This window comes from Mus caroli, unplaced genomic scaffold (assembly GCF_978045245.1).
Source record: "Mus caroli unplaced genomic scaffold, Mus_caroli_1 scaffold_6, whole genome shotgun sequence".
NCBI lineage: Eukaryota > Metazoa > Chordata > Mammalia > Rodentia > Muridae > Mus > Mus caroli.
Genome location: NW_028227261.1, coordinates 6,416,059 through 6,442,505, shown reverse-complemented (window position 1 = coordinate 6,442,505; position 26,447 = coordinate 6,416,059). Strand labels below are relative to the sequence as shown.

Here is a 26,447-nt window from a genome sequence, read left to right as displayed (position 1 = left end):
CCCAGCCCGGTCTCTAAATTACTATCCAGCCTAAGATGACCCTGAACACTCGCTCTTCCTGCCTCTACCTCCTGAGTACCGAGATTCTGGGTACGTCACCGCACCAGACTGAGTTTTGTTTTTACAATTTTAATTGTCCTGTGCTTGTGTGCACACACCACATGGTGCATTAGGACATCAGAGGACAATTTAGGGGAGTCAGTTTGCTCTACCATATGGATGGTGGGGACATTCCTAGGGATGAAACTCAGGTGGTTGGGAGTGCCTTTACCTGCTGAGCCATAGATAACCATACCAGATTATCTATGGTCCTGGGGGATCCAGCGCAGGACTTCTGGATGTTAGGCAAGACCTCTACCAACTGAGTTCTATCACAAAGCAGGAACTTGATTTAACAATGGAGGGATCTAAGGAAAACTGGTCAAGAGGCTCTCAGAAAGGGCCAAGCTACTCCGCTTGGGACCCCGACCAGGCAACTTTCTCACAGCACCCCCGGAGCCCAGCGTGTCCTTCAGACCCCCACCCCCACCCCCCCAAATGAGCTGCATACACTCTTGGTGGTTCTCTGGAACTCGTTATGACGTGTGAGCTCACTGTTCACCATGTCATTCATTGTTCCTCTAAATAAGCCAGAATTTCCTGTCCTTCCCCTGGGGCTCTGCCTGCTGCAGCTGGAGGAATGAGCTCCCCAGGCAAGGTTCTTTCAATAGTGCTGCATTCTTGATTTGAGGGACACAAGCCTAAGGTCTCCTGGGAAGTAAGAGACTAGACTCTGAGGGCCAGAACCAGCCATGCTAACTGCTGCTCTGATCCTAACCAGTCCACAGTCAATTCAGGTTTCCCTTTTCATTGCGCTTGTGAGTGTGCCCTTGCACACACAAGCGTGCAGAGGCTAGAGGCTTACCTCACCTGTTTCCCCCAATCACTCCACCTTAGTTTTTGAAACAGGGCTCCTCATTGAACCTGGTGCTCATGGATTTGGCACGGTTGGCTGGCCTGCAGGGACTTGCTGGTCTCTGTCCCCAGCACTGGGATTACAGATGCATGCCACTGCTCCCAGCTTTTTACACTGGTGCTCTGATCCAAACTGAGGTCCCCATGCTTGAGCGACATGCCATCTTCCCCAACTCTTACACTAAGCTTTCTTTCCCCCATTAATTCATTATTTATCCACTTTACAGCCCAATCACTGCCTCCTCCCCCCTTCCCCCTCCTCCCCACTAAGCTTTTTAATAAGGCAATGAGAAATTCATCAACACTCAGAATCCCGTCCTATTGGGCTCAGTGGGCTACATTTACTGGGTTTCTGGGGTTATAACACTTTCTGCAAGTGTGAGGTGTACTCCAGTATGGTACCCACACTCTTCGGCTGGCATCCCACTCTTAGGCCAGGCCAAGGAGCGGCAAGCCAGCCACACAGTAGGCAGTGTCACTGGCTGGATGGAAGAGGGCTTAGCTGCCCTCCCCCCACCCCCACGGGCACGAAAGGACTCGGATGGTTTCATATTTTAACAAACTTTCCTTTATTAGGTTGCTGACTGTTATGAGTCATCATAAAACAGAACAGAACGGGGGTTTCAGAACTATACATGCCACAAGGCTTTACGGTGCTGGTGACGGGATGTCAGGGAGGTGTGGTGAGTCCTGGGGTGGTAGAGTATGGGGGACACAGGAGAGCCTGGAAATTCGCCAGCATGCATGGGAGTACAGCTGGGATCGGGGTGACAAGCTGGGATCCATACCACTGAACACCATCCACTCCGAAATGAGAACAAGTAAGGTTGTGCAGCCTGACAAAGGCCTCCCAAAGGAAAAGAACCTCAAAATATAAAGAGAATAATTTACATTCTTTATCTAGTCTTGGCACCAATTCTGTGCTTTAACATTTATACTCTACTGGAAGATTTTTTTTAAGGTACCCTACAGCAGCTGCTTAAAATGATTCTTACAAATATATATATGTAAATATATTAAACATTTTCAACAAATAAAGTCATCTATTGTACCTGTGCAGAAATGAGCAGAACTCAGATTCTATGGAAGTTGATTTCTTTTCTTTTTCTTAAAGGACAAGGTTTAATATAGCCCAGGATAGCCACGACCTCTGTACATCACTGACAGCAATCCTCCTGCCTCAGCCTCCTGAGCTTTGATTCTCCTTGGTGCAAGGGATGGAACCTGAGCTTCTTGCAGGCTAGGCAAGTCCTCTACATTCCCAATTTAGGGAGTTGATTCTAAAGCAAGAGAAACAGCCAGAGGGCTGGAGCAGGTGTGGGGTGCTCCATGTACGTGCTGCTAGGACCGACATTCCTCTCCTGGGGCTGCCCTACACCCCACTTCTGAGGCTTGAGGGGGTATGTGGCGGGGTCTTGAGCCTGAGAGGCGTACAGGCTTTCATGGCGCCCCACCCTGCTCTTGGTCTTTCTAATCCTGCCTTGCCAGTGGCTTTCCCAGGGGCTGGAGACCCTACTCACTCCATGTGTCCTAATGGCCCTCCAGGCCTAGAGCTTTGGAGGATGTCAATGGGAAATATCAGAAGAATCAGGGGCAAAATTTGAAGCTCATGGAAGTCAAGAGATGGAAACACGTGTGCCGGTGTATGAGTGCCCAAGGCAACAGAAGCCGGGACCTGGGGACATGGGGACTTGCACGGGCCTCTCTTGGGGTCTGCTCTGGTGCTTGGCGCAGAGCTACTTGGAAACTAGTCAGGGGTCGTACACAACGACATACATGTATCTGTGCACACCAGCTCATGTGCACACGACAGGCCTGGCCCGGGACGAGGACAGGTGTGGCACACACATTCCAGGGAGGTGGAAGAAAGCCACGGAGCACACCGAGGGAAGCCACCTACCAAGGTTTCCTTTCTAAGTGAAATAAATAAATGGCCTTTGCTACTGTTTAAAGAATAAATACAGGCCACGGAGCACCGGCAGCTGACATTAAAGCTGGCACTCGTTGGCCCAAGGGAGGTCCAACCTGGGGTTCTGTCTCAGTGTCCATGGTATGTGACATCCTGAGCTTCATCTGTGTGGCCTGGTCCTGGCCATTCCTGCTTTTGGACTCGACCCTGGCACCTCCCGCTAGTCTCACCTCCCAGGACCCCCCAGGTGGCTGTAGCCTCTCTCTGCAGGGAGTGGGGGGCAGCCCACTCCACCTGAGAGCAGAAAGCGCCTGAGAGAGGTTCTCATAGTTTATTCTCTGCATCTGGTTCAGGGAAGGGCCTGGATGCTGCTGCTTCAGCCAGTGTTGGGAAGGGAGAAGTCCGTTGGCATAGGTCCCCCCAGCAGAGGCAGCTGGTAGGTTGAGGGGGCACGTCTGCCCATGGCTGAGGGTAGGCATCCATCCCAGGCGCAGGGGTCGGTGGACCCCAACGGCTCAGTGACTTGGCACCAGGTGGCTGTCGTATGGCGGTCCTGGGATGTGGATCACTGGTAGAGGAGGTAGGCTTTGAGGGAGGCAGGTAGCGGCAGAGCGGGGATGGCACCCAGGCGCTCCTTTCCCAGCGCTAGGCGCACCGAACGCCGGCACAGGTCCATGAGTGGCAGGGGCTCAGCTGGGAAAAGCAGGAGAAGAGAGGAGAACCTTAGCAAAGGTCAAGAGGGATCTTGAACAGACAGCACTTATGACTCGTCCAAGGTTAGCACCACACTGATCTAAGTGGAGTTTAACAAACAGATCACTAGCAAATGGTGAAAGGCATGTTAAATTCCGAATTGTGGCGACTGCAGAGGAGGAGCCCTGGGCCACAAAGAAGCCTTCTGCTGACACCGAGTCATGGCTCTCACAACTGTGATCAGTTGTGATGCAGTAGACACAGGGAGGCCATTGCTGTCCTCTTTCCCTTTACAGAAAGGGTAGCTGAGAAACAGCATGTGAACAACTCGCCTAGGCTTGCCCTGCTGGAACCTGCAGGAGCTGCTCCTGGTCTCCCTGGGGGGCTATACTCTGCCCTGTCTGGACAAAGAGTATGAATGACTCTGGGACAGTGAGTCAGCTCAGTGCTCCCCCACTCCAGACACAGGGCCCTAGGCAGGTTTTCCAGGGGTGCTCGGTCCTTGCATGCCACCCAGCTTCTACTTTCAGGATCCTGTTAGGTACTGTCCTGGCCTTCATTTTACGGCAGAGGACAATGACAAAGTATACACATGTTCATATGTGGATATGCATGTGTGTGAATGTAGAGGCCACAGGACAGACAACCTTAGCCCATATTCCTCAGGAAAACAAACCACCATACTGTTGTTTGTTCCGTGACAAGGCCATCGGCCTGGAATTCACCAAGTGGGCCGTTCTGGCTAGCTAGCCTCTGATATGTGTCCCTAATGCTGGGCTTACAAGTGTACACATCGCACCTGGCTTTTTTACACGTGTTCTGAGGGATCGAACTTGGGCCTTCCCTCCTTCTTGCAAGGCAAGCATTTTACTGACTGACCTTAATGCTAAAGTGCAGTCTTCTGTTTGATTCTTCAATATTCACCAGTATGCCTCTAAACAGCAAACACAATCCCCTTAAGGGTAGTAGAGTGCGTGCTTAGCATGTGCAAAGCCCTGGGTTCAGATCGCATCACCAAATAATAACTAAATAAGTGAGTAAAAAATCCATTGACGATTGAATTCTATGTCTGGGAGAACATGGCGTGCAGGATTCTTTGGGGTAGGAGAATGTTCAGATGCCGCTGGTAGTCAAGTCACCGGGTGCTTCACACGGATGCATTAGAATGGCGCCTAAGCTGAGTCTTACACGAGTCGTGTTAAAAAGGAATAAACCAGGCTGGGAAGATGGCTCAGTCTAGAAGGTGCTTGCCACGAAAGGAGGAAGACCTGAGTTTAGTTCTCAGAACACATGAGAAAAACCAGGCGTGGTAGTGCACACTGTAATCTCAGTGCTGGGGAGGCAGAGACCGGAGGATTCCTGGGGCTCACTGGCTAGCTAGGTTAGTCATATCATGAGTCCTCCAGAGAGAAAGGAAGAGGTTCTGTGTCATGAATGACGCCTGAAGCCGACCTCTGGCCTCCACATATATGTGTGTACGCACTGGCTCATACTTACAGCTGCCCCACAGGACACACTTGAGCTGATGGGATGGCTTAGTGGGTAAACTGTCTGTGGCACAAACTCAGTGACCAGAGTTTGATCTGAAGAATGGGTGTGCCAGCAGCGCAACACACACACACACACACAAATAACATCACACACACATACACACACGCTCACACACACAGACACAGACACATGCTCACACACAGAGACTCGTGCACGTACATATACACACATATACACATCACACACATACACATATGCTCACATACACAGACACTCACATATACACATCACACTCACATACACATACACAAATAACATATCACACACACACATTCTCACACACACAGACTCGTGCACACACATATACACACATATACACATCACACACATACACAGACATGCACATATACACATCACACACACACATACACATTTAGTCTTTTTTTTTTAAAGAATAAACTTTAGGCATTTCCTGACCTCTAACCTGAAGGAGCGCTTCTGCTGTAGCTTCTCGGGAGCGGGACCTGTAGCAGTGGTTTTTAATGGGATGCCTTGAAATCGAGCCTTTCCTAGACAGCTCTGTGTGATCATAGGGGCCCGGAGGCAGGAGCATAAACTAAAGGCGTTCTATCCATCCATGTCCAACTAGACCCTGAAACCAGAAGGCTTAACAGCAGCCTCTGGCCAACATCTGGCAGCTGTGGGTGGCCCTTCTACGTGGTAGCGTGGGGAATCCTCTGTGCTTCCTCTCCACTGCTGAGCATCCCTGGGGCAAAGGGTCTACGGCTGCTCAGAGTGGTTTTCCGGGAGGATGGGGCTCCACCCCACTTGGAAGTTACAGTGGGTTCCCCAAGGGCTGGAGGGCTGTTGATGAAGCATCAGGAGCCCCACCAACCCAGAAGGCATTCCCACCATGAAACCCTTGGTATTGTGGATTTCAGGCCGCCTCACAGATACCGTGTGAAGTAAGTTTCCAAAGCAGGGGACTAGGACTACCCCAGCTCCTGTGTTTCAGGATGGATGGATGGACATTGCAGCAGACACCACCACCACTACCATGGTAGGTGGAGCCTATGCTGTGAGCCTGGAAGGATTGCTGCCTCAACCTAGAGATGGGGACTCAGACATCAGGAGCCCAAAGTCTCTGAAGAGGTGGCATCGCTACCTCACTCATCCATGTGGAAGGCAGGCACACGGGAGATGGGGAGGTATGGTCATGGCTGTGTGACCTGCTAGGACCAGCTACAGGAGGGGTAGCTAATGGCTGTACTGATGCCTTAAGAGTCTAAAATATAATCAGAGTAAGCCAGTCACTCTGCTAACAAGAACAAACAGCTCACAGTTCCCCATCCAAGTAGGGGGAGAAAGAACAGTACACAGAGCTGTGGTCTGCCTGCTTCTCAAATTCTGGGCAGAGACAAGAATGCATGGACTGTGCAAAATGACACAATGCCTACTGTGCCAATTTCAGTTGGTCACTGCAGGACCCAGGAGGGTCGCTCCCACTTCTGAACTTTTGGCCAAGAGCTTCAGGCTTGCTCCCTGCCCTTTCCAAGAGCTGGTGGCCACACGTGCTGCTGGATGGAACCACTGGCTACTCATGCTTGCCTCAGGAAGCTGGGGTGGGTCGCTGCTTTCTCTGTGAATGACATAGATGGGGTAGAGTGTGCAGCAAAGACACCAGGAAGTTAACCAGACACTGTTTCCAGGAGCAGAAGGTTGAGGACCTGGGAGAGCCCCCATGCCCACTTCTGCATTTCTAAGAGGAACAGCTTCCTAGTGATCTACAAGGCTCTGCACAGCCCTGGAGCCCCAACCTGAGATGTCTTTGGTACCCTGAAAAAGATATGACCCAAACAAAGCTTCAAAAACAAAAGGCTTTTGGGGGGTGGGGGGAGATGGCTTAGGCACTTATTAAATGTGAGTTAAAGCACTTGTGTAAATGTGAGGACCAGGCTGGAGAGATGGCTCAGAGCACTGACTGCTCTCCCATTTCCCATTCATTCCCAACCACACTGGTGGCTCATAACCATCTGTAATGAGATCTGATACACAGGTGTGTGTTTGAAGACAGCTACAGTGTACTCATATAAATATAAATAAATAATTTTAAATGTGAGGACCAGATTTGCACCCCCAGGACCCTGTGAACGCCAACTGGGCATGGCAATCTGCCTGTAAGTCCAGACTTGGAAGATAGGGACGGGTTTCCCCAAACAAGCTGGCTAGCAAGACTAGCACATCAGTGAGCTCTGAGTTTGATTGAGAAACCTGCCTCAGTAAATAAGGTGGAAAAGTTATTGAGGACGATTCCTGACATAAACCTTGGACTTCCACATGCACACACAGTCACACACAGGTACTCGCACACATGCAAAGACATTCAGGTGCACATGCACACATGCAAAAACATTCCTATGTACATGCACACACGCAAAGACATTCAGGTGCACATGCACACATGCAAAAACATTCCTATGTACATGCAAAAACAAGAAGTTAAAAAAAAATAGAGGCAAATGCTTTGTCCTTGTCTATGACAGACAAACGATCCAGGAAAAAAAGTTCTATCAGGAGGGGACTCTACCTCAGTAATGGTCCTGCTGCTTATTTCCATGGCACCTGCAGCTGACATGGTGCTCGCTCCTACAAGCAGCTGGCAGGGGAAATACTCATGGGGACATTCTAGAATGTTCTGAGTGGAACTAACCATTGAGCTACTCTCTGTGCTAAGCGGTTCTCACAGGAAGAGCCATGGAACCTCGAAGCCTTGTCCTTGTCTCCAGGGAAGGGCAAATGATACCTCTCCGAGTGACACAGAAGCTCTTGGTCTCTGCTCTCCAAACCCTGAGAAGCTGCTGTCCCCATGAGGCCAGCGTTTCTGAGAGACAGTGTCACTTCTCCTTCGTGGTGTGACACTCCCCGAAGGGCGTCCTGGCAGGGACAGGGTAGCCAGGCTCCCCAGAGCACTGCTTGATCTGGGGGGCACTGAGAAGGAACCATTGTGGCGAGGCAGCCAGAGAACAATGAGGGAAGAGAGGACGGATACACCGAGAACTGGCCAGGAGTGGAGGGAGGCAGGAAGCGGGTAACATGGCTACAAACAGAGCAACAGCAGACGCTAGGCCTGCTGGCCTCAGGGAACTGATTCTCCCCCAGAGCCTCTGAGAGCTCCAACCCTGTTGACAGCTCGGTCTCAGACATCTGGCCTCCTGAACTGTGACAGATAGCATCCTGCTTCCTCCATCAGGCCTCAGGCTTTAACCCCGATCCACCCAGATGACTCCTGGCAAGGTCACTAGCAACCGTCTGGTTGCCAAGGCAGCTGTCTTGACCTGTCATTACTTTGTCTTTCTTGAAACTCTCTCTGCCCTTGGCACTCAATACCATCTCCTGGGACCCTCTGGACACATGGCCTGCTTCTCCTGGGCCTCCTGCTTCCAACAGGGTCCAACCTCAGCTCTCAAACCTGGCTCTCCACATCTCTCTGGGCACGCTCATCCGGAGCCATGGTGTGTTTCTGGTTGTTTTTGTGGATGGGTCCCAAGACCTTCCCCATGCTAGGCAAGCCTGCTACCCTTAAGCCATACTCTCAGCCAGGAGTCGCCGCTTTCAATGCTGTCTGTATGTGGATGAACTCCTGGCTCTCCCCTGTGTCTCTGGTGACTTGTAGGTCCACCTGGACTGATTTCAACCTCTACATGGTCTCTCTCCAGCTTTCCCAGCTTTCTGATTGCAGCCATACCCTCCAACCTGCTCAGGCCGAACACCTGGGGTCAGAGCCTCGATAACCTTTCTCATTTCTCACACACAATATACTGAGGTGTGCAGTCTAGAATCTGGCTGCCTCTACCACCTCTCTAGCTTTTGCCTTGCCTCCGGCCCAGTCATCTCTTGCCTGGCATGGCAGCCGCCCTTGCCTACCATCAGCCAAGGGATCCCTGTAAGGCAGGAGTCGCTCCTTGCTCCGACAATGTGCTGAGGTGTCAGGGGAGACAGGTGATGGCGCTAACACCCGCCCCCCCCTCCTCACTCTCCCTCTGCAGCAGGGCTCATGACAACAGGCTGCCCTCAGATGTCCTGCTCAGCTTGTCAGGAAAGGGACACATTTCATCTTTGTCCTCCAAAGTCAACCGCATAGATCCAGGACCGTGGAGAAGGAAAAGCCACAGGTCTCGGCATTGCCTGGCACTCAGGTAAGCTGGAGAGAGGGCGAGCCCTGAGTGCGTGTTGCTGACCAAGAAGTATCTTGATGTGACATTCTGAGTCTCTCTGGACCCTGGCTGCTATGACAGATTGCTGGTCAGTTTCTAACAACTTATTCCCATTCTCATGGCCCCACCCAACCTCTTTAGAATGTTCTGGTTTGCCCTTGAAGAAGAAGGGGGGAAGCAGGCATTCATCTTCTTCTGCTTCCCAACTAGGGATGTAATATGACCAGCTGCCAAATACCTCCCCCGCCATGATGGACTGCAATCCCTCAAACTGTGAGCCAGAATAAACCTTCCTTCCTTCCTCCCTCCCTCCCTCCTTCCCTTCCTTCAGGGGCATCTGTCAGCTTTGTCTCGGCAAAGAGAAGAGTTAACTAGTTTGGTGGGTAGGCAGCCCTCCACTTGACGCAGAGCTCTGTGAAGTACCGTCTGCTCACAGGGCATGTCTAGGCCTCTGGAAGGGCACTGATGGAAAAGCCACGTGATTTACATATGATGTGCCAGGGCAAACACACCCCAGGCCCCTCTTAGCTGCTAAGGGTCTGCATTCTGTACAGGAGCTGGAATACGTGGAAGCCACACAAACTCTCTGGGCTCATGGAAGTATTGGCAGGCCAAATACGAGGTTAGACAATTCTTGGGGAGCTCAGATCTGGTGCCTAGGAAACATCCATGCCCCATCTGCTACTCTGCCATGAGGGAGCATAAACCTCCCTCCCTGGGGCACTGAGCACTCCTCTGTAGGAAGGAGGGAGGCTTTTGAACCTAAGCCCCGGACACCTGTGCGCAGGAGTCTCTGGCCGTGCCGGCAAAGTCGGCTGTGGGCTTATGCTATTTTTTCTGTAATGGAGGGAGACAGACCCACAGAACTTGCTCTGCTAGTTCCCTGGTCCAGGTCTGAGATGACTTCTCCTAGGAGGCTCCGTCTGAGGTGCATACTTGGCCACATCTGCCATACCCTTTGGCTGGGCTGCACAGGGAAAGATGGAGCAGGCAGGGGACTCTGCACTCTAGATGCCTCCACCCAACAAGTGGTTCCCAGTCACTGGATATGGAAAAGAACAGAGAGGGGCTTTTGAGAAGATTTAGGAGTTAGCTCCCGTGCCTGATGACTCCAAACATCCCAGAGCCTTTCAAAGAAGGACCTTAGCAAGGGCTGAGGCAGATGAGGGGATCCTGAAGGGTTAGAGAGTAGGATGGTCCAGCCTGTGCTCCTGACATCAGTGAGAGTCTCGCCTATCACGAAACACAGATCGGGGCTGGGGTTTGGAGCTAGGCCAAACCTGCCCCTAAAAGCAGCCACAGGTGGTTGGCATTTTCTGGCTCATCCGATATACTCATCCAATATGGAGATGTGGTACAGACCACAGGAGACACCCTTGTGGGAAGTGAGAGGGGGCCTGGCATGGGGGTGGATGGGTCTGGAACATGAGGACCCCTACGAACATGGCTTCCCCACTCCACTCATGCTGGGATGTCCCAGACCTGGACCTGACACTAGCACGGTGTCGTTGCACACAAGCCATTTCAACACACAGAGAGGCCACACCCCTTTCCAAAGGGACAGGCAGACGTCCTTGCTGACTCAGCAGCGTCTCTACTCCAAGACTAAGCAAGTCCTTCTCAAGGCGGTGGTGCAATGGAGTGCCTAACTCTGAGAGACGAGAGAGAGACAGAGAGAAAGAGAGAGAGAGAGAGAGAGAGAGAGAGAGAGAGAGAGAGGCAGAATCTGGATCATGATCCAGAGAGGTCCCTGGCTTTCACTTATCTAAGAGAGCAGGGCATCCCCAGAGTATCAACTTACTGATGCTAGCTGCAGTGCTAGAATACAGTCAACTATAATTCAAGGCTGGAAACACGTTATCCAGAGAATAATCAAAATCATTCATTCATTCATTCATTCATCTATTCACTGCTCCGTCCATCATCATCTACTCATCCAGTCATCTGATCTCTCCATCCATTCATCATCCATCTATCACCCATTATCCATCTATCCATCATCCATCCATCCATCCATCCATCCATCCATCCATCCATCCATCCATCTTTTATTTGTTCATGAAACACTGCCGGGTACTCCTGCAAGCTCTAGACAGACTTTCTCACTTAACCAGGTAGAGGTGAAATAGGACCTGTGAGGATCTACAAACACTGGGCTATCTAAAGATATTTTTAAATCCAATAACTACATAGGCTAGCCAGACCCACAGGGACATGGGGTACAACACTGTTTTAGACAAAGCAGGGAACACTTACGATCAAGTCCGTTCAAGTAGCGCATGCGGATCTCACAGTGGCCCCAGACAGCACTCACTACGGGATACAGCTTTTTACCCTTGAGTCCCCGGAAAGCCACTCCCATGTACTGTCCATCCACGATGAAACTTAAGGTCCCATCATCCATGTCCAGGGCCACGAGAAAGGAGTCAGGGACAATGAATGTCTCATCTGGCTCCAGAAAGGCTGGGTATGTTTTACTTGGCTGGTTCTTGCCGTCGTGGTAGAGACGGTTACGCCCCAGGTCCCAGCCCCAGGATTCATGGTTATTTCCTACAAGGGTTGTGTACCCAACAGAGTGCAAAGGGGCATCTGCTGTGGCCACCCCCACCACGGCATGCGTGCCTCGTTGCCTCATGGCCCATGTGATCTGCCATACGTGCAGTCCACGTGTGTACCCAACTTTGCCTCTGATGGCGTCCGTGCTCTGGGCCACCGGATGCCGGTGAAAGATCAACTTGTCATCTTCCTTCACGAAGACATTGAGCGAACGGTCGTTATTGTTCCAGGAGTGGAGCAGCTGCACATCGTAGGACACGGGGGGCATGTCGAGCAGCAGGTCCAGCCGGGTGGGCTTGCAGTAATCCAGCCCCTGGAGTTCCTGCTTCAGAGGTCGGTATGTGGGGTCCCGCATATCCACAGTCTTGATCCCTCCCGTGACCTTCTGACCCATGTTGGCCTTTATTTCACCTTTTCACTGACTCCCAAGGCAAACTCATCAATCTTGGGGCGTTGACTCCAGATCTCTGGTCGGGGATGAACAGAACCCCTAAGGAAGGTTGCTAGGCGATCTCCAAAGGTCGTGAAGCACTCTGTATTGCCTAATGGGTGGAAAGAAAAACAGGGGAGTGGGTGAACTGGGGTGCAGCAGGAGGGGGAAGTTTAAAGAGGAACATGGAAGCACACACCCCAATACGTCTCAGCAGCTTGGAACCCTGGTTCAGAGTGAAATGCCCCTGTCCCCGTGGCTATGTTGTCACAAAAGCAAAGAGGCCATCCACCTCATGGTCTGTGTGGAGAGGCAGAGGTGGGCTTAGAAACTTGGAGCTGCCCTCAACGTCCCGGGTCAGTCTGAGACACAGGGGATGCTGGTTGGGCTTCTAGTTGGCTTTTCATAGTCAGAAGGCCAAGGCAGCAGCACAGACCCCCGGAGTGAACCTCAGCTCACTGATGCTTTCTTCCTCCCCTCTTCCCTGTATAGAGTGCAAAGCACAGCACAGGCAGACGAAGACACCACACCCAGCCTTCCCCTTTCTTCTCCAGCATCGTCACCCCTCATAGTCATGACATCAAGTGGCCCAAGGGAGGGAGCACTGATGCAGATCTCAGTTCAGGGTAGGAAATGCATACACACTCATCCAGGCTCCACAGCTCAGAGGCCTCTGCAACTCCTTATCAACTCTTTACCCTGCCTGGACCTGAGCCATCAACAAGGCTTTCCACAAGGTCCCCTGGGCTGGATCCTGGATTTGGATGGCTAGGAGACGAAATGGGAGCAGAGGGGAGGCCTCACCGCATCTGTCCACTGGACCTCCAGAGCTGATGATGCTTTCCCCACCTGTTGCTGCCCAGCCTCGGATCGAGGTAAACAGCAAAGAGTTTGCACTCCTGGGTCTCTCTCGTGAGCTGTGCTCTCTGCCACCCAAACCTGGAGGGCTGGAAAGATGGCTCAGTGGATAAAGGACCTGCCTCACACGTATGATGCTTTTTAAACATATGTGTGGCATGTGTGTGTGCATGTGGTATATGCTACACCACCAGTCCTTTTAAAAAAAACTTCTCTTCTGGGCTTTGAGTTTCTGGCTCGATGAATCGGCCACGATTTTTGCTTCAAGCTCCTTGAGTTACTGCCCTGACGTCTTTCAATGACAAGAGTGTAACTTGTAAGCTGGAATAACACTCTTCCTTACCAAAACTGCTTCTCATCGGAATGTTATTACCACAGCAGACATCAAATGAAAACAACCAGAAACCAGCATAGTCTATGTGTAAACGGTCCACGCTAATTGTCTTGGACTTTATGGGCCAGATTACGAACTAGTCAACGTCACCACCATAGCATACAAGCTCCTACGAAAGGCATAGAAGCTGATGTTCACGGCTGCATTACAATAAAACTTTATTTATAAAAACAGGCCAGCACTCAGCCTGCTGGCCCCTGAGCCAGATCACAGATCCCACTCTGTGGCCACTGAACAGTCTTTTGGGAAGGCAGAAGCAGGCAAGCACACGGCGGGTATCAGAAGGGATCTCCTAGTAGCCTTAGAAAGAACAACCAAAGACGTTACCTCAGGGTAGAGTATCCGCCACCTGTCCAGGTTAGTCCTACAGTCTCTTCTAGTTCTAAGACGTGACCAACAGCCTGTACACAGCCCAGCAAGTTCACCAACACCCTCGCTGTGCTGAGCTGAGCTGCTTCCCTCTCTGGCCTGCAGGATGGCGAGAGCCTCGGGCACAGAATGGCTATGAATTGGATGGAAGGTGTGGGAAGGAGGAGCTGGAGAGAGGGGCCGGCTGGCACAAGTTGAAGCGTCCACTTTATTGTGGAATGATTCTCTCACAAGGGCAGAGCAGGGGACACGGTTCAAGCACTCCATTAGATGTGCTTGAACACCATCCCATCGTCTGAGTAACCTTCGGAGTGGTCGGTTGCCATGGCAAACCTAGAGCCCCTCTTGACTCATCTTTCCTGTGTGTCCAGGTTGTTGGCTGAAGATGGCACTGCTCTATTGTTCATAGCTAGCCACCTCCTAGCTGAGGCAAGGATTCCCATGCCATCCCTCTTCCCTCCTCCCACCCACTTTAAAGTGTCCCCGTACAGGCGGCTAGGAAAGACGCCTCAGAGGTTAAAAGGAAATAATGCTCTTGCAGAGGACCCAAGTTTGATTCCCAGGCCCAACACCAGTGGTTCACAACTGTCTGTAGCTCCAGTTCCAGAAAAGTTGGGGCCTCTGGCCTCTGTGGGGACTTGCACTCAGGCCCTGTCCCAAGCACATAATTTGAAAATAAATTATTTTTTAAAACACGCCCATGCAGATGTACCCTCCCATTCTCACCTCTCCCTGGGCTGGAGTCCACAGGGCATGTCCCCAGGCCTGTCTCCGAGGCTCCCAAACTCGCTCAGGACTCTGTGCCTTGTACACCGACTACGGTTCACTTTTGGTTTGTCCAAGTTTCCCTCGGTTCACGTATAACATGGGTGTCGCCCGTGTGTCACATGCTCATCCGAAACCCAATGGAGACAGTGTCCTAGAGAGGGCTCGGCACAGCTGGCTCTTGACTCTGATGTTCTAGAATGTGCTCGTTCCCTGAACAAAGATCACTGTGAGCCAGTCTTCCTGGTTACCACACCCGGCCCAACACATGAACACTGCCTCTGGCTGTGACCCAAGCACTGGAATGCCATCCCACGGAAGACCAAGATTAAGGACTCCTCTAAACCAGAGGTCAGTGAATTTGCTTTGTGAATGACCAGATAGTAAATATTTTAGGCTTTTCAGACAGTATGTAAATAAATGGGTGTGGCTATGTCCAATAATACTTTAAGAAAACAGAGAGCTGGATTTAGCCCATAGCCGTGGTTTGCTGACTGACCCCCTCTTACAAAACTGTGAAAAACTGCTGACCTGCTCTTCCAAAATACCTGGACATGGAGCTCAGGGTGGGGTGGGTGTGTGCCACCCATGTGTGCCGAGTGACAGGAACATGGGCGGGTCTTCCCAGTGTGGTTAACACTGGACAGGACAGGCTTCCTTGAAGCCAGTAAGGACTAACAGTGGGTATTGTTAGCAGAAGTGGGGGACCCGGTACAGACGCTGGCTCTGGCTCACCTCCAGTTCCATCTCCTGCTGTTCAGAAAGCAAAGCAGAGACTCAAGCTAGGTCCAGTTCAAATGTGCCACATGAAAGCTGGGGCCTCAGGTTCCCCAGGGCAGCAGATGGCAGAGACCTCAGAGAGGTGGGAGGACTCAGCCGTCATCCCTACCCTGGAGCCACCAAATCATGAAGGGTGGGAGGGAGCGGTTATGTGTCTGTTCCCTTGTAGGCTGAAACTAGACAGCAGGGAGCCCACAGGGCTGGTGTGCCATCACCATGTCCCATCAGCCACGGCATCCACAGATGCCTACACAGACAGGCACATGTGCCCGTGTGCACAGGAGTACCACTGAGTGAAGTGACATCAGAGGTCACTGAAGTGGAGGAGCAGGACAGAAGCCTAGAAGCTGGGGGCTCCTGCTTGAGTCCCTTAATCTTATGCCCAGCAAGTGAACTCTGGCATTCACCAGCACGACCCTTCACACAGCACCTGCTGGGCATCCTCATGGCCAGCTAATCCCCAAACAAAGCCCTAGTCGGAGTACTCCGCTTGCCCTAGCAACCTCTGGCCACCCTGAACTGAACACCTCCCACTGTGCTTAGTCTCCAGGGCTGCCCTTGCCAGCTGTCACACAGCTACAATGTTGGTGATTCCCCAAAGACCAGCAACACTCTGAGGAAGAGACATACGACGTCATTACTCCATCATGGCTCCAGTGCAGAAGGCAAGTGTCCCAGCTAAGAGATTATGCACACAAGTGTGTGTGTGTGCACGTTTGTGTGTGTGTGCACGCATGTGTACATGTGTGCATGTGTGTTTGTGTATGCTGTGTGTGCGCATGCATGTATGTATGTATGCGTGTGTGCATGGGCTCTAACTGCAGGTCTGTTACTCATATTGGGCAGCAGGGAATACATCTAGTCCTTCTCTCAGCAATGTTTTTCTCCAGGTAAAAGCAGATTAAAGACCAACCAAGGACAGCGGAGACAGGGGTGATGGGGCTGCCCATTAGCCAAGGGTGAGCGGGCTGCTTAGGAGAGAAAGGATGTTCTCTGCACAATGGACTAGAACTTGGTGAGTCATAAAAGAGTCCTATCCCTTGTTTGGAGTCTGAATTCTTGTTCCAGAGTCAAGAGCAGTGGTGACGGGGCTCTGCGAGATGAATGCTACCTGGATAATTACCCAGAAAATGCCACGGGAGCAGCTTCACCGGTCACACAGGTCAGTCACTCCCCTACAGCCACCGATGTCATTGGATGTCCTGCTCTCTTGTTAGGAATGTGTGGCTGGACCTAAGCAGACTGACAAGGGGTCAGGCTTGGGACAAACCCCAAGGCTGTGAGAGGGGCATCCTAGGTGGACCCCAGTCTTTTCTCTGTTTTCACCTTCCTGTTCCTCGGATCCCAACTCAAGCCGTGCTCCACTTGGCACACAGCAGTCACAGCCTGAGAATGGAAGAGACCCAGCCCCAAGTACATGGTGGGACCTTCCTATCTCTGGCTGGTGGGTGGGGTGGGTAAGAAAAACACAGAGGGGAAGCAAAGCCAGGAGCACAGCATGCAAGAGCGAAGGCACTGGCCCTGGAGCTAATGCCACATTCACACAGGCACATATACACACGCATGCATACACACACACACACAGAGGCATGCATGCACACACACACATACACACACACATACTGTGATGGTTTGTATATTCTTGGACCAGGGAGTGGCACCATCTGGAGGCGTGGCCTTGATGGAATAGGTGTGACCTGGTTGGAATAGGTGTATCACTGTGGGTGTGGGCTTAAAACTCTCACCCAAGTTGCCTGGAAGTCAGTCTTCCACTAGCAGCCTTTGGATGAAGATGTAGAACTCTCAGCTCTGCCTGCACCATGCCTGCCTGGATGCTGCCATGCTCCCACCTTGATGATAATGGACTGAACCTCTGAACCTGTAAGCCAGCCCCAATTAAATGTTGTTTTTTATAAGACTTGCCTTGGTCATGGTGTCTGTTCACAGCAGTAAAACCCTGACTAATACACACACACACACACACACACACACACACACACACACACACACTGGCACACCTCACGCTATATTTCTTTACGTTAGAGTGAATCAAATCAGAAGCTGAGGAAGTACGGAGGGGCTGTCTGCATCTGCTAGACCACACTGAACCTGTGGTTTAAATTTCTTCCGCCTGCCTTTAAGGAAGAACTCCCACCCCTCCCCCACTCCTGCCACACACAAGAGTTGGGGGTCACAGCTCAGTTCCAGGTTAAAGGCAAAAGCTTAGATTAGATGGCTAGGGGCACCAGGAATCCTCCAAAGGTGGCATCTGTAACAGACTTTCAAACTCGCACAGCTTGCTTCTAACAAGATAGGAACTTCCCAAAGCCTTGGCTTCCCCTGGGCAGTCTTCTATACTCTCAGTCAAGGGTCCATTTTAGCTATTCAGGGCGTCATGGAGGACAGAGGGGCAAGCCTGGCAGGCAGGGAACTCTCAGTGACTGTGGAGAACAGGACCCTAGCCAGGACAGCTTCTCTGCTGGGGGCTGAGACGAAGGAAGGAATGGCACACCTCCAGCCAGGTGCCAACTCCTCTTCCAGTAGTCTTATCTGAGAGACTCATGGCTCCTCCAGGCCTACGCTCAGGAGCCCACAGATGAAGAACTGCACACAGCGTAAGCCCTGGGGATGGGGCATCTTGGGAAAGGCTGCGAAACTATACGGTGAGGCTGTTAAAGCTGATCACAGGAAAGTGCGGCATGAGCTTCCATCTCCGAAGGAGCAGGCACAGAGAAAGAATGTACTCTGAACATTTTACAGTGGCCACCCTGGAACACAGTGCTTGGAAAGACAAGGCACGTTCATTTTAGATTCTCTAAGAATCTGACAGAAGAGCGGAATCAAAGGTAAGAATGCCGGTCTAGCTGCAAGGCCTTCCCAAAGAAACCCTCCAGAGCATCATTAACCCTTTCTAAACTACTAGCTTACTCTGTCCACTGGAAATGGAGCAGCCGTCTAGTGCCACTTAGCTGCTCTGGCCTCAACAAACTAACTTTAGAGAGGATGAGGAGGAAGAATGGGGACCTCAGAGGGAGACATCTAAGGGGACAACTTCCAGCACTTGGCTTAGGTAGGACTTCTGAACTTGCCAGCATCGACCTGGGACCCTACTGTGTCCCTTTAGTAAATGACACAGCCCCTCAGACCTCGCTTCCCCCAAAGTGCTTTCAGACAGCTTGGCCCAAGAGCTCCACTTCTTCTGAAAACTAGCTTTTTACTGTAGAAGGCACTGCCAAGGTGAGTGGGGGGCCATGCATGGGAGTGGACAGAGGAGGGCCACCAGGGAGGAGGCAGACACACCCCCACCTCCTGAAGCTAGGCTCGCCCTCAGTACCCCTGACTCCAGAACAGTAAAACCATTGTTTTGACCCGAGATGGAGAAAGAATGAAATTCAGGATGTGGAACAAGGTGACCTATTTATAAAACCTCCTTTCACCTGAAGATCAAATAGGCTCCCTCCCTCCCGAGGCCTCCCCACCTCACACCTCAGTGGTTGCAGCCCAAGGTTTTGCAAGAGCAATATGCCTGAGGCAGAACAGCCTGTTATTATATTACAGGGCAGCCTCTGCAGGCTGGCTGAGCCACTGTCTGACCGCCTGCCCCAGCTTAGCCTGTTCATTAGGGTTCACTGCGTCCTCCAGCCTGAGGAACACAGACGGCAGGGAGGCTTAGGCAGGGAGAGCGCTCAGGGATCTGCACACCAACACAAGCTGGCCTACAGAACAAAGATGTCATCTTCCGTGGGACTCCTGCCGTGGGACTATAATCTCCCACCCCAACCATTTGAGAGGCCTTCTCAGGTAGGGGGTTTAAAATGAAGTCTCTGACCCTAGAACCATCAGAGAGTATATCAAGCCATTCTGGTAAGTTCTGAGAGGCGATTTTGGAAAGAAAATCCCACATAGTCCAGAGCTCTAGCCTCTGGCTTCAAAAAGAGCAAAATGCACCTGCCACAGACACCTACAGAAGGGCCCAGATGACTCACTGCACTTTCAGAAAGGGCTTGAAGCAGTTGCTTTGCACCCCTGGGAAATCAGCGAGACATTCATACAGAGACCAGAAATTAAAATAACAGTTAGCGTGTAGTCTAGTTAGAGCTGGAGGGCTACGGTCTACGACTCACTCAGAGAAGCTCTGCCGCAGAATGGGCAGCCACAACGTGGTATGTGTACCTTAGTGACAGTGGGAAGAGTCTAGACTCTGGGCCACTGGTTCTCACGGCCTAGGGGAGTCAGTCACAAACTGGGCTGCTAGCACTGGCACAGCAGGAGCTGAGTGCAGCATCAGACAGGCAGGGAGATCTACAGAAGGCATCCACAGAGAAAGGCCCTGGCTGCCCCATACCCTAAACCCTTATCAGCTCCAGAGAGAAGGAGAAGATGGGGTGCTGGAGGAAGGTGCCTGCGGCCCCCAAGTGGTCACTCTTGCCTGGAGAAGACTTCCTAGGAAAACAATCCCAAGTCCCTCTTGCCCGGTTCCCCACCAGGCTGTCTCCAGGGCTGCTTGATCTGAGAGGAAGCAAACACAGGTGTGAGATAGCTTACAGCCCAATGTCAAACCAAACCTCAGAATTGGGGTCCCAAGGTCTAGTACCGGAGCAGACTAGACGGGAGCACCCTGATGTCCTCTCACAGAGACTACTTCTACAAGTGGACCTCAGTTCACTTCGTGTCTTCCAGAAAGAAGGAGCAGAATCGGGTGGGGAGAAAGGGTGGGGGGGTGCTGGAGGAGGATTAGGGGCCTAGATTGGGGTACACTCATCCCACTCTGCAGATCCCGGTGAATAGCCCCGAGCCACCTGACAGTGTGCAAGGAGGAAGAGGTACGGCGTTTGTTACTTCAGGACACAGGCTGCTGCTCCAGCTCCCAGCATCGAGCACACAGGAGAAGCATCGTCCATGCAGTCGCTCTGCCTCCTCCCGTCTCTCTCAGTACTAAAGGATCCCTAAAAACAGGGAATGTGAACGGCAAGCGCAGGGGCTCATGGGAAGTCACCAGTCCATAGTTCACAAAGAAAACTCCAGTTTCCCAGCTGTCTCTGAGAGAAGACACAAACGGTACACAAAAAGCCGAGGGACCGGAAGGCCCCCTCGCACAACACCCTCTTAAAGTCTCCCGGATTCAGTTAGTCATGTGAACCCCTTGGATATAAAGCAACAGCAGGATTCACCCTCAAAATATCCAGAAGGGGAAGAGGCTGTACCGTTGCTCCCTGAAATCACGTTTGCGAGAGTGGTTCTCAAAGTGAGGTGGGGGCCGCAGGGGCAGCCCCTGGGAATTGTACAGTCTTGGTTCTCCCGAATGCTGGGACCAAAGGTGTTCACCATCACACCTAGCTCCCCGATCCATAAATAAATGCGCTTCCTCTATGGTGTGTGTGTGTGTGTAGAGACTCAGTTAGCCAGTGTACAGAAGGGGTATCCTGTCTTCACTTCCTATATCCTGGAATTACAGGTAGGCTACTGCGTCAGCTCAGCATTTGCATGTGTGCCAGCGATCTGAACTGTAGCCTGCATGCCTATGCAGCAAGCGCTCTATCCGCTGAACCTTCTCCCTAACCCCTCTGTGACCTTCCAGAAACCTCTTGTTCTTTCTACCTTGACATAAACTATTTCAAATGTCACAAGTAAGAAGTCACAATACGGAAATGGAGAAAGCATAGTTGGGTTTTCTCTCCTCCACAGCCAGGGAAAGACACCAGGATTTATATGTACGGTTAATCACCTTCCTTCTGGACTCTTCTAGGCCGCAGATCCAATGATGGACATTCATGGCCAAAGGTCACACTACCCCCACGACATGGGTGGTTCTTCCTAGCCATAGCTTAGCCCCTGCTTCAGTTTTATATGCTAACCTGGGTTCTTTGTAACGACAGTCACATTCACATAAGGGGTAAGATTTCCTCTTTAACAGTGTGACCTGCAAGTAGTTCACTCTCACCCTCAAAACTCTGGCCCTCAGAACCCCCGCCTCGGTCACCTTTCATAGAAGACATCGAAGACCCCACTAACCTGCCTCGAGGCCTCCTGGTCTTTGCACCTCACAATGCAGGCAGAGGTGCTGGAAAGGGTTTCTGCCTGCCTAGTTTGTCCAACAGACTTCTAAAGGATGGCTGCCAGTGAACTTGGACAGGAGTCCAAGGGGAACTGGGGAGCAGCCTCAGCACTGGTCCCTGGTGGGATTTCACAGAACTGAGAGGAGGCCTGGGAGAGGGTAAGTCCCCAGGATCCACAGGCAGCGGGGAAAACAGAGACTTTAATTTCTCGGATTCCTGTAGCCTCCAGGAACTTCCTCTTATCTGTCCCTGGCTGCCTTGTTCCCACCCCATTAGCCTGGAAAGTCCTAAGACCTCTAAAGGGGAGGCCCCAGCAAGTCCAAAGGTGGCAAGTGAGTTAATCCTGTGCTTCAGACAAGCTGTATGTAGGAACAAACTGGGGAACAAACTCCCATGTACTGCTTTGTCACACGCAGGGAGAAGTAGAAGAGAGAAAATGACCCGTTGGCCAGTGTATAGTTGGCCAGTGTACAGTATACATTATCTCTCACCTGTTCAAAATGCTGTTGGCAAGGTGCTGGCTCACGCCTGAAATTCCAGCACTCAGAGGTGGAGGCAGGAGGATTCTGAGTTAGAGGCTAGCCTGGGTTATATAGCAAGTTGGCTAACCTTATCTCAACAAGCCGAACAACACGGAAGCTGTCATTCTCTGGCAAATAAATAGAAAAGAGCCAGGAATGTAAAGGTATGCTGTGGTTAGCCCGAGGGGTGAATGTAGCAGTGTCCTGGTATATGCTACACTGTAGGTAGACCTGAAAAACCTTCTGCTACCCGAGAGAAGCCAGACACAAATGGCCACACAGCCTATGATTCCCCCTTATGGAGTAGCTAGAACAGGAGAAGCCACACAGACCGAAGCAGATTTCAAGGTGTCAGTAAAAGGTCATGGGGAGAGACTGCCAGTAGACTGGACCTCTTGATGAGAGACCCAAATGTTTGGGAACTAAGTGGGGTGTGTGTGTGTGTGTGTGTGTGTGTGTGTGTGTGGTGTGTATACCATGTGCTACCAAATTGTCCTTTCTAAAAAGGATTAATATTGTTTTGGCAAGGTGGCAGATAGGATGTGTCACCAAGCCTGACAACCTGAGTTCGATCACAGTGCAAAGCCACGCGTGGAGGCACATCCTTGTCACCTCAGCTCTGCAGAGGTGGGGGCAGGGAGGAACCCTGGGGATTCGCGGGCCAGTCAGTCTAGCCTGATGAGTTCACCCTTGGCTCCAGTAAGAGTCTGGTCTCAAGGAGCAAAGTAGATAGATAACTCCTGATAGCTAAGACCAAAGTGGGCTGACCCACATTGTTACGTATGCGTCTTCCATCTGTGCACATGCACCCCACCACACTTGTAAACATACACAAAAAGGTAAATCCTGTGCTATCTAAAGTTAAGGAAACCCAACTGGATGGAAGCCTGCACCTTTGCACGGCCACGATGAAAGGAGGAGGGGAGTGGGGCAGAGATGCAAGGTTGAAGGACACCCAGAACCTACAGGGACCTGGCTGACTGAGCACAGCCACAGCTAAGAGTATTGGGATGTGGGAGTTACGTGAGCCTTCAAGAGAGTCTGGTTGCTGTAATCCTCTGTCCCTGCACCCACACACTATTTTTTTTTCTCTCTCTCTGCAAAAGAACAAAGTTCTGAGTCTGACTTGGCAGCTTTGCATCCTTGATCAGGCACCTGTGGATCTAGTTTCTCGGGAGAAACCTGGAGTGCGCACCTGTATCTCCTGCCGGTGCCCAAACAGAAGTCTGGGGAGTGGTGGACCAGTACATCCCAAACTGCAGTCCTGCAAGGATGCTGGCATGGGAGAAGCGTTGCCAGGGCAGCGCATGCGTGGGCCCAGCCCAGCAGGCAGAAGGCCTGCTCACATGCTCCTCTTTCTCATAGCAGGTCCACTGCCCGAGGCTTGCCCGACATTGGCAAGGACCCCACTTTCTGATATCAGGACACCATCCTGGCTGCTCAGCCCCTGCTTGCTCCCCACTGCTGATCCTAGCTTGGCCTGACTGCCCAGCAGTACCACACCGCAGAACCACTGCTCATACCCTGGAGGCCCCACGCTGATGCTCGGTCGGACTCGGCCTGTCCCCACATGCAAACTCGTTCCAATGGGCAAAGGGAGCGTTACCACTTCAGCTTGAGCACATCCCAAGCACCTCAAGCAGGTGCCACCATTTCCTACACACCGTTTCCAGCAGGGTTGGGCTTGTTGTATGAAGCACCGTCAATCGAGGGAGACTGGTTTAACCAAGTGCAGAGGGCATGTGCAGTCTGGAGTTAGGCTGACAGTCATCGACTTCTGTTCTACAAGCTGGGTGACTTTATCTCCTCAGCTCTCTGAGCTCTGGGTCCTTTATCCACTGTTGGTCCAACCTCACTGGTTGCTTAGAGGATAAAATGTTGATCCTACTGGAAGCGCAGCATTAAATGAACAGCCAGGGCCAGAGAGATGAAAGGGATTTGCCACCAAGCCCAAGGACCTGAGTTTGAGTCCTGTGACCCACACAGTAGAGGAGACATGATCTCCACACATGCTCCATGGTACTGTGTATAGTACTTTCCTCCAGAGAGTCAAACATTCCACCCTGTGGGGAAAGCTCCTGAAACAGGAAGGTAAACAACTCAAAAATGCTTTCAGGAAGTCCCTGAAACTGAGCAGAATCACTGGGCCCCTCCCTGCCAGAGTAAGCAATAAAAACTCAGAGTCCCCATTTCAGAAAGCTGAAATGCAAGGACTCTGAGTCCAGATCAGCTGCCTAGAAGAGGTTTAGACCAACTGTGGCACCTGGAAAGGGCTTTCTCCAACCTGCTCTGCTACCTGCAGGCTGTGCAGTGAGCTCGGGTTCCCAGCTTTGTGAGCTGTCACTCATGCTAGGGTAGGCTTTGGTGATGCAGATGTCTGAGTCATTTCTGCTCCTATAAGAAACCCCTCACCCCTATTCCTGTAAGCGGCTCCAATAAAACTTACTGGTTTATCAAGTTGGACTTTGGTAGCATCGGTACTTTGGTCTGCCATGGGTTCCCGGTGTGGGATGAATGGCATGTGCACTGCATCTCCTCCCCAGGAAAGGTCTTGGCACACAACAGACATGCACATCAACCAACCAATAAACAAACACTAAAAACATGAACAGACAACACTGGAGATATATTTCCAATTTAGTGTGGGGAGGGAAGAGAAGAGCAGAGGGGTGTGTCTCCTGAGACAGGGATTCAACATCCCCCTATCCCAAACTCAGTCATCTTGGCAAAGAAGAGCAGCCTGGAGATGTTGTGACTTAGCCCTGTGGCTACCGTGGATCATCTTGACAGCCACAGAGCTCCTGGGGACTTCACCCAAGGTCTGGGAGAGGAGGGGCCCTTCCCTTCCTCTGCTCCTTGATGCCAGGAAGCCAGAGCCTGAGTGAGCATCAGGAGAGGTTCTTAGGGAAGCAGTTTGGATCTGGGCGACTGTCTTTTCCAGTTCTCACTTCTTGAAAAAGCATAGAAGGAAACCGGGGAAACTGGCCGCATAGCCATTTAAAGGAATGACCCAGAATGGCAACCGGCGGAGAGAAGGAAGGGACTGGTCGACAGTCGGCTCAGCCTAGGGACATAAGCAGCCCCAGGACTGGCTGGCCACTTTAGTTAGCCCAGCTCCTCCCACCCCAGGTACATACACACACTACTCAAACGTATATTTTACACTCTGGCCTTGCTGGCAGAGAGCTCTATAAACAGCCAGGCAATGTTTCAGAAAGGTATGTCCTCAGCAGGCTGGATTTCCCACGACAGAAGAACAGCAGCATGCATGTCACCTTTGCAGACACTTCCCTGCCTCCTGAAGGGGGACTCGCACATCACAGCTGTGCAGCTGCCACCAGACCAGTTATGGGAGACTCCTCCTTGGGACCCTGCTGCAAGCCTTCCCGCCAGACTCAGATTTCCACAGCTGGAACTGGACCCCAAACCCCCGCTCCTACCGAAGGCGCAGCCCAGCTCTACTGCCGTCTGAGTTTCCGTTCCCATATCAAAAGCCTCTCTTTTCTGCTGAGCAGACAAGACCTGCCAACAAAGCAAGCCGCTGGGACCAGAGTTTTCATAACGCAGCTACAATGAATCACTGAGGCCTAATGGTACAGGCAGCTGGGCTGGTGGCAGAGACCCGTGTGAAAGTTGCATGTGGAGCTCAGCCCCACTTTCTGCATCCCATCTCTCCTGATTGACAGCTCCCCTCTCCAGGCCCCCAAGCGGAAAACCAGACTGCACGGAAATCCTGCAGGTGGTGCAGTGTGACTCCTTTATGGTCCCATCACAGGCATGCTGTCACTTTATAAAAGGAGACCGGTCACCTGGCTTGTCCTACACCTTGTGACGCCCAGCAAACACCATATGCATGCTAGGAGCCTGAAGAAAATGCAGAGCCTCAGGTCCCACCCTACCTACTCACTGATGGGACCTGTAACAGGCCTCAGGTGGTGCCTGTGCAGGTAGCTTAGGGCTGTCAGGTGGGCTCTTTGGGAGTCAGGGGCTTACGGGAAGTACATTAGAAAGACACTAGGTAGTGGTTCTCAACCTGGGGGTTGAATAACCCTTTCACAAGGGGGAGTTGCCTAAGACAATCAGAAAACACAGATACTGGGATTCTTAACAGTAGCAAAACTACAGTTGAGAAGTAGCAACGAAAATAACTTTATGGTTGGGGGTCACCACAACAGGAGGAACTGTATTAAAGCGTTAGGAAGGCTGAGAACCCCTGCTCTAGATGGACGGCTTCATCGCCCTCCAGGAAGCTGACCCTAGAGCACAACCATGTGACAGAGGTAGCAGACAATGCTGAGAGACTCTTTTGCCAGACCCATAGAGGTGGGCAGGGCGGGGCACATAAAACAGGCTGTGGTTCCTAGACCTGCCAGAAGACAGGGGTCACAGGGACCTGGGAGGAAAAGTCATGGGGACAGCACCCCAGGCTGCTCCTCCAGTCACCCATCAGCCTTCCC

General features: G+C 51.8%; 1 protein-coding gene across 4 annotated transcripts in view; it reads right to left on the bottom strand.

The window, feature by feature from the left end:
- Positions 1–1,499: 1,499 nt before the first annotated feature.
- The window catches only part of Spsb1 (splA/ryanodine receptor domain and SOCS box containing 1), a 57,492-nt gene continuing 32,544 nt past the window's right edge, over positions 1,500–26,447 (bottom strand). For 3 of the 4 annotated variants that reach the window (XM_029476586.2, XM_085838568.1, XM_029476587.2), the window contains exons 2-3: positions 11,518–12,359; positions 1,500–3,556 (exon numbers count right to left, since the gene is read on the bottom strand). In XM_029476586.2, coding sequence (XP_029332446.1) covers positions 3,429–3,556; positions 11,518–12,211 — 822 coding nt within the window. In that variant the 5' untranslated portion in view covers positions 12,212–12,359 and the 3' untranslated portion in view covers positions 1,500–3,428. Of the gene's footprint in view, positions 3,557–11,517; positions 12,360–14,594; positions 14,874–26,447 lie in introns of those variants that run through there. The other variant, XM_021159879.3, reaches the window with a different exon arrangement.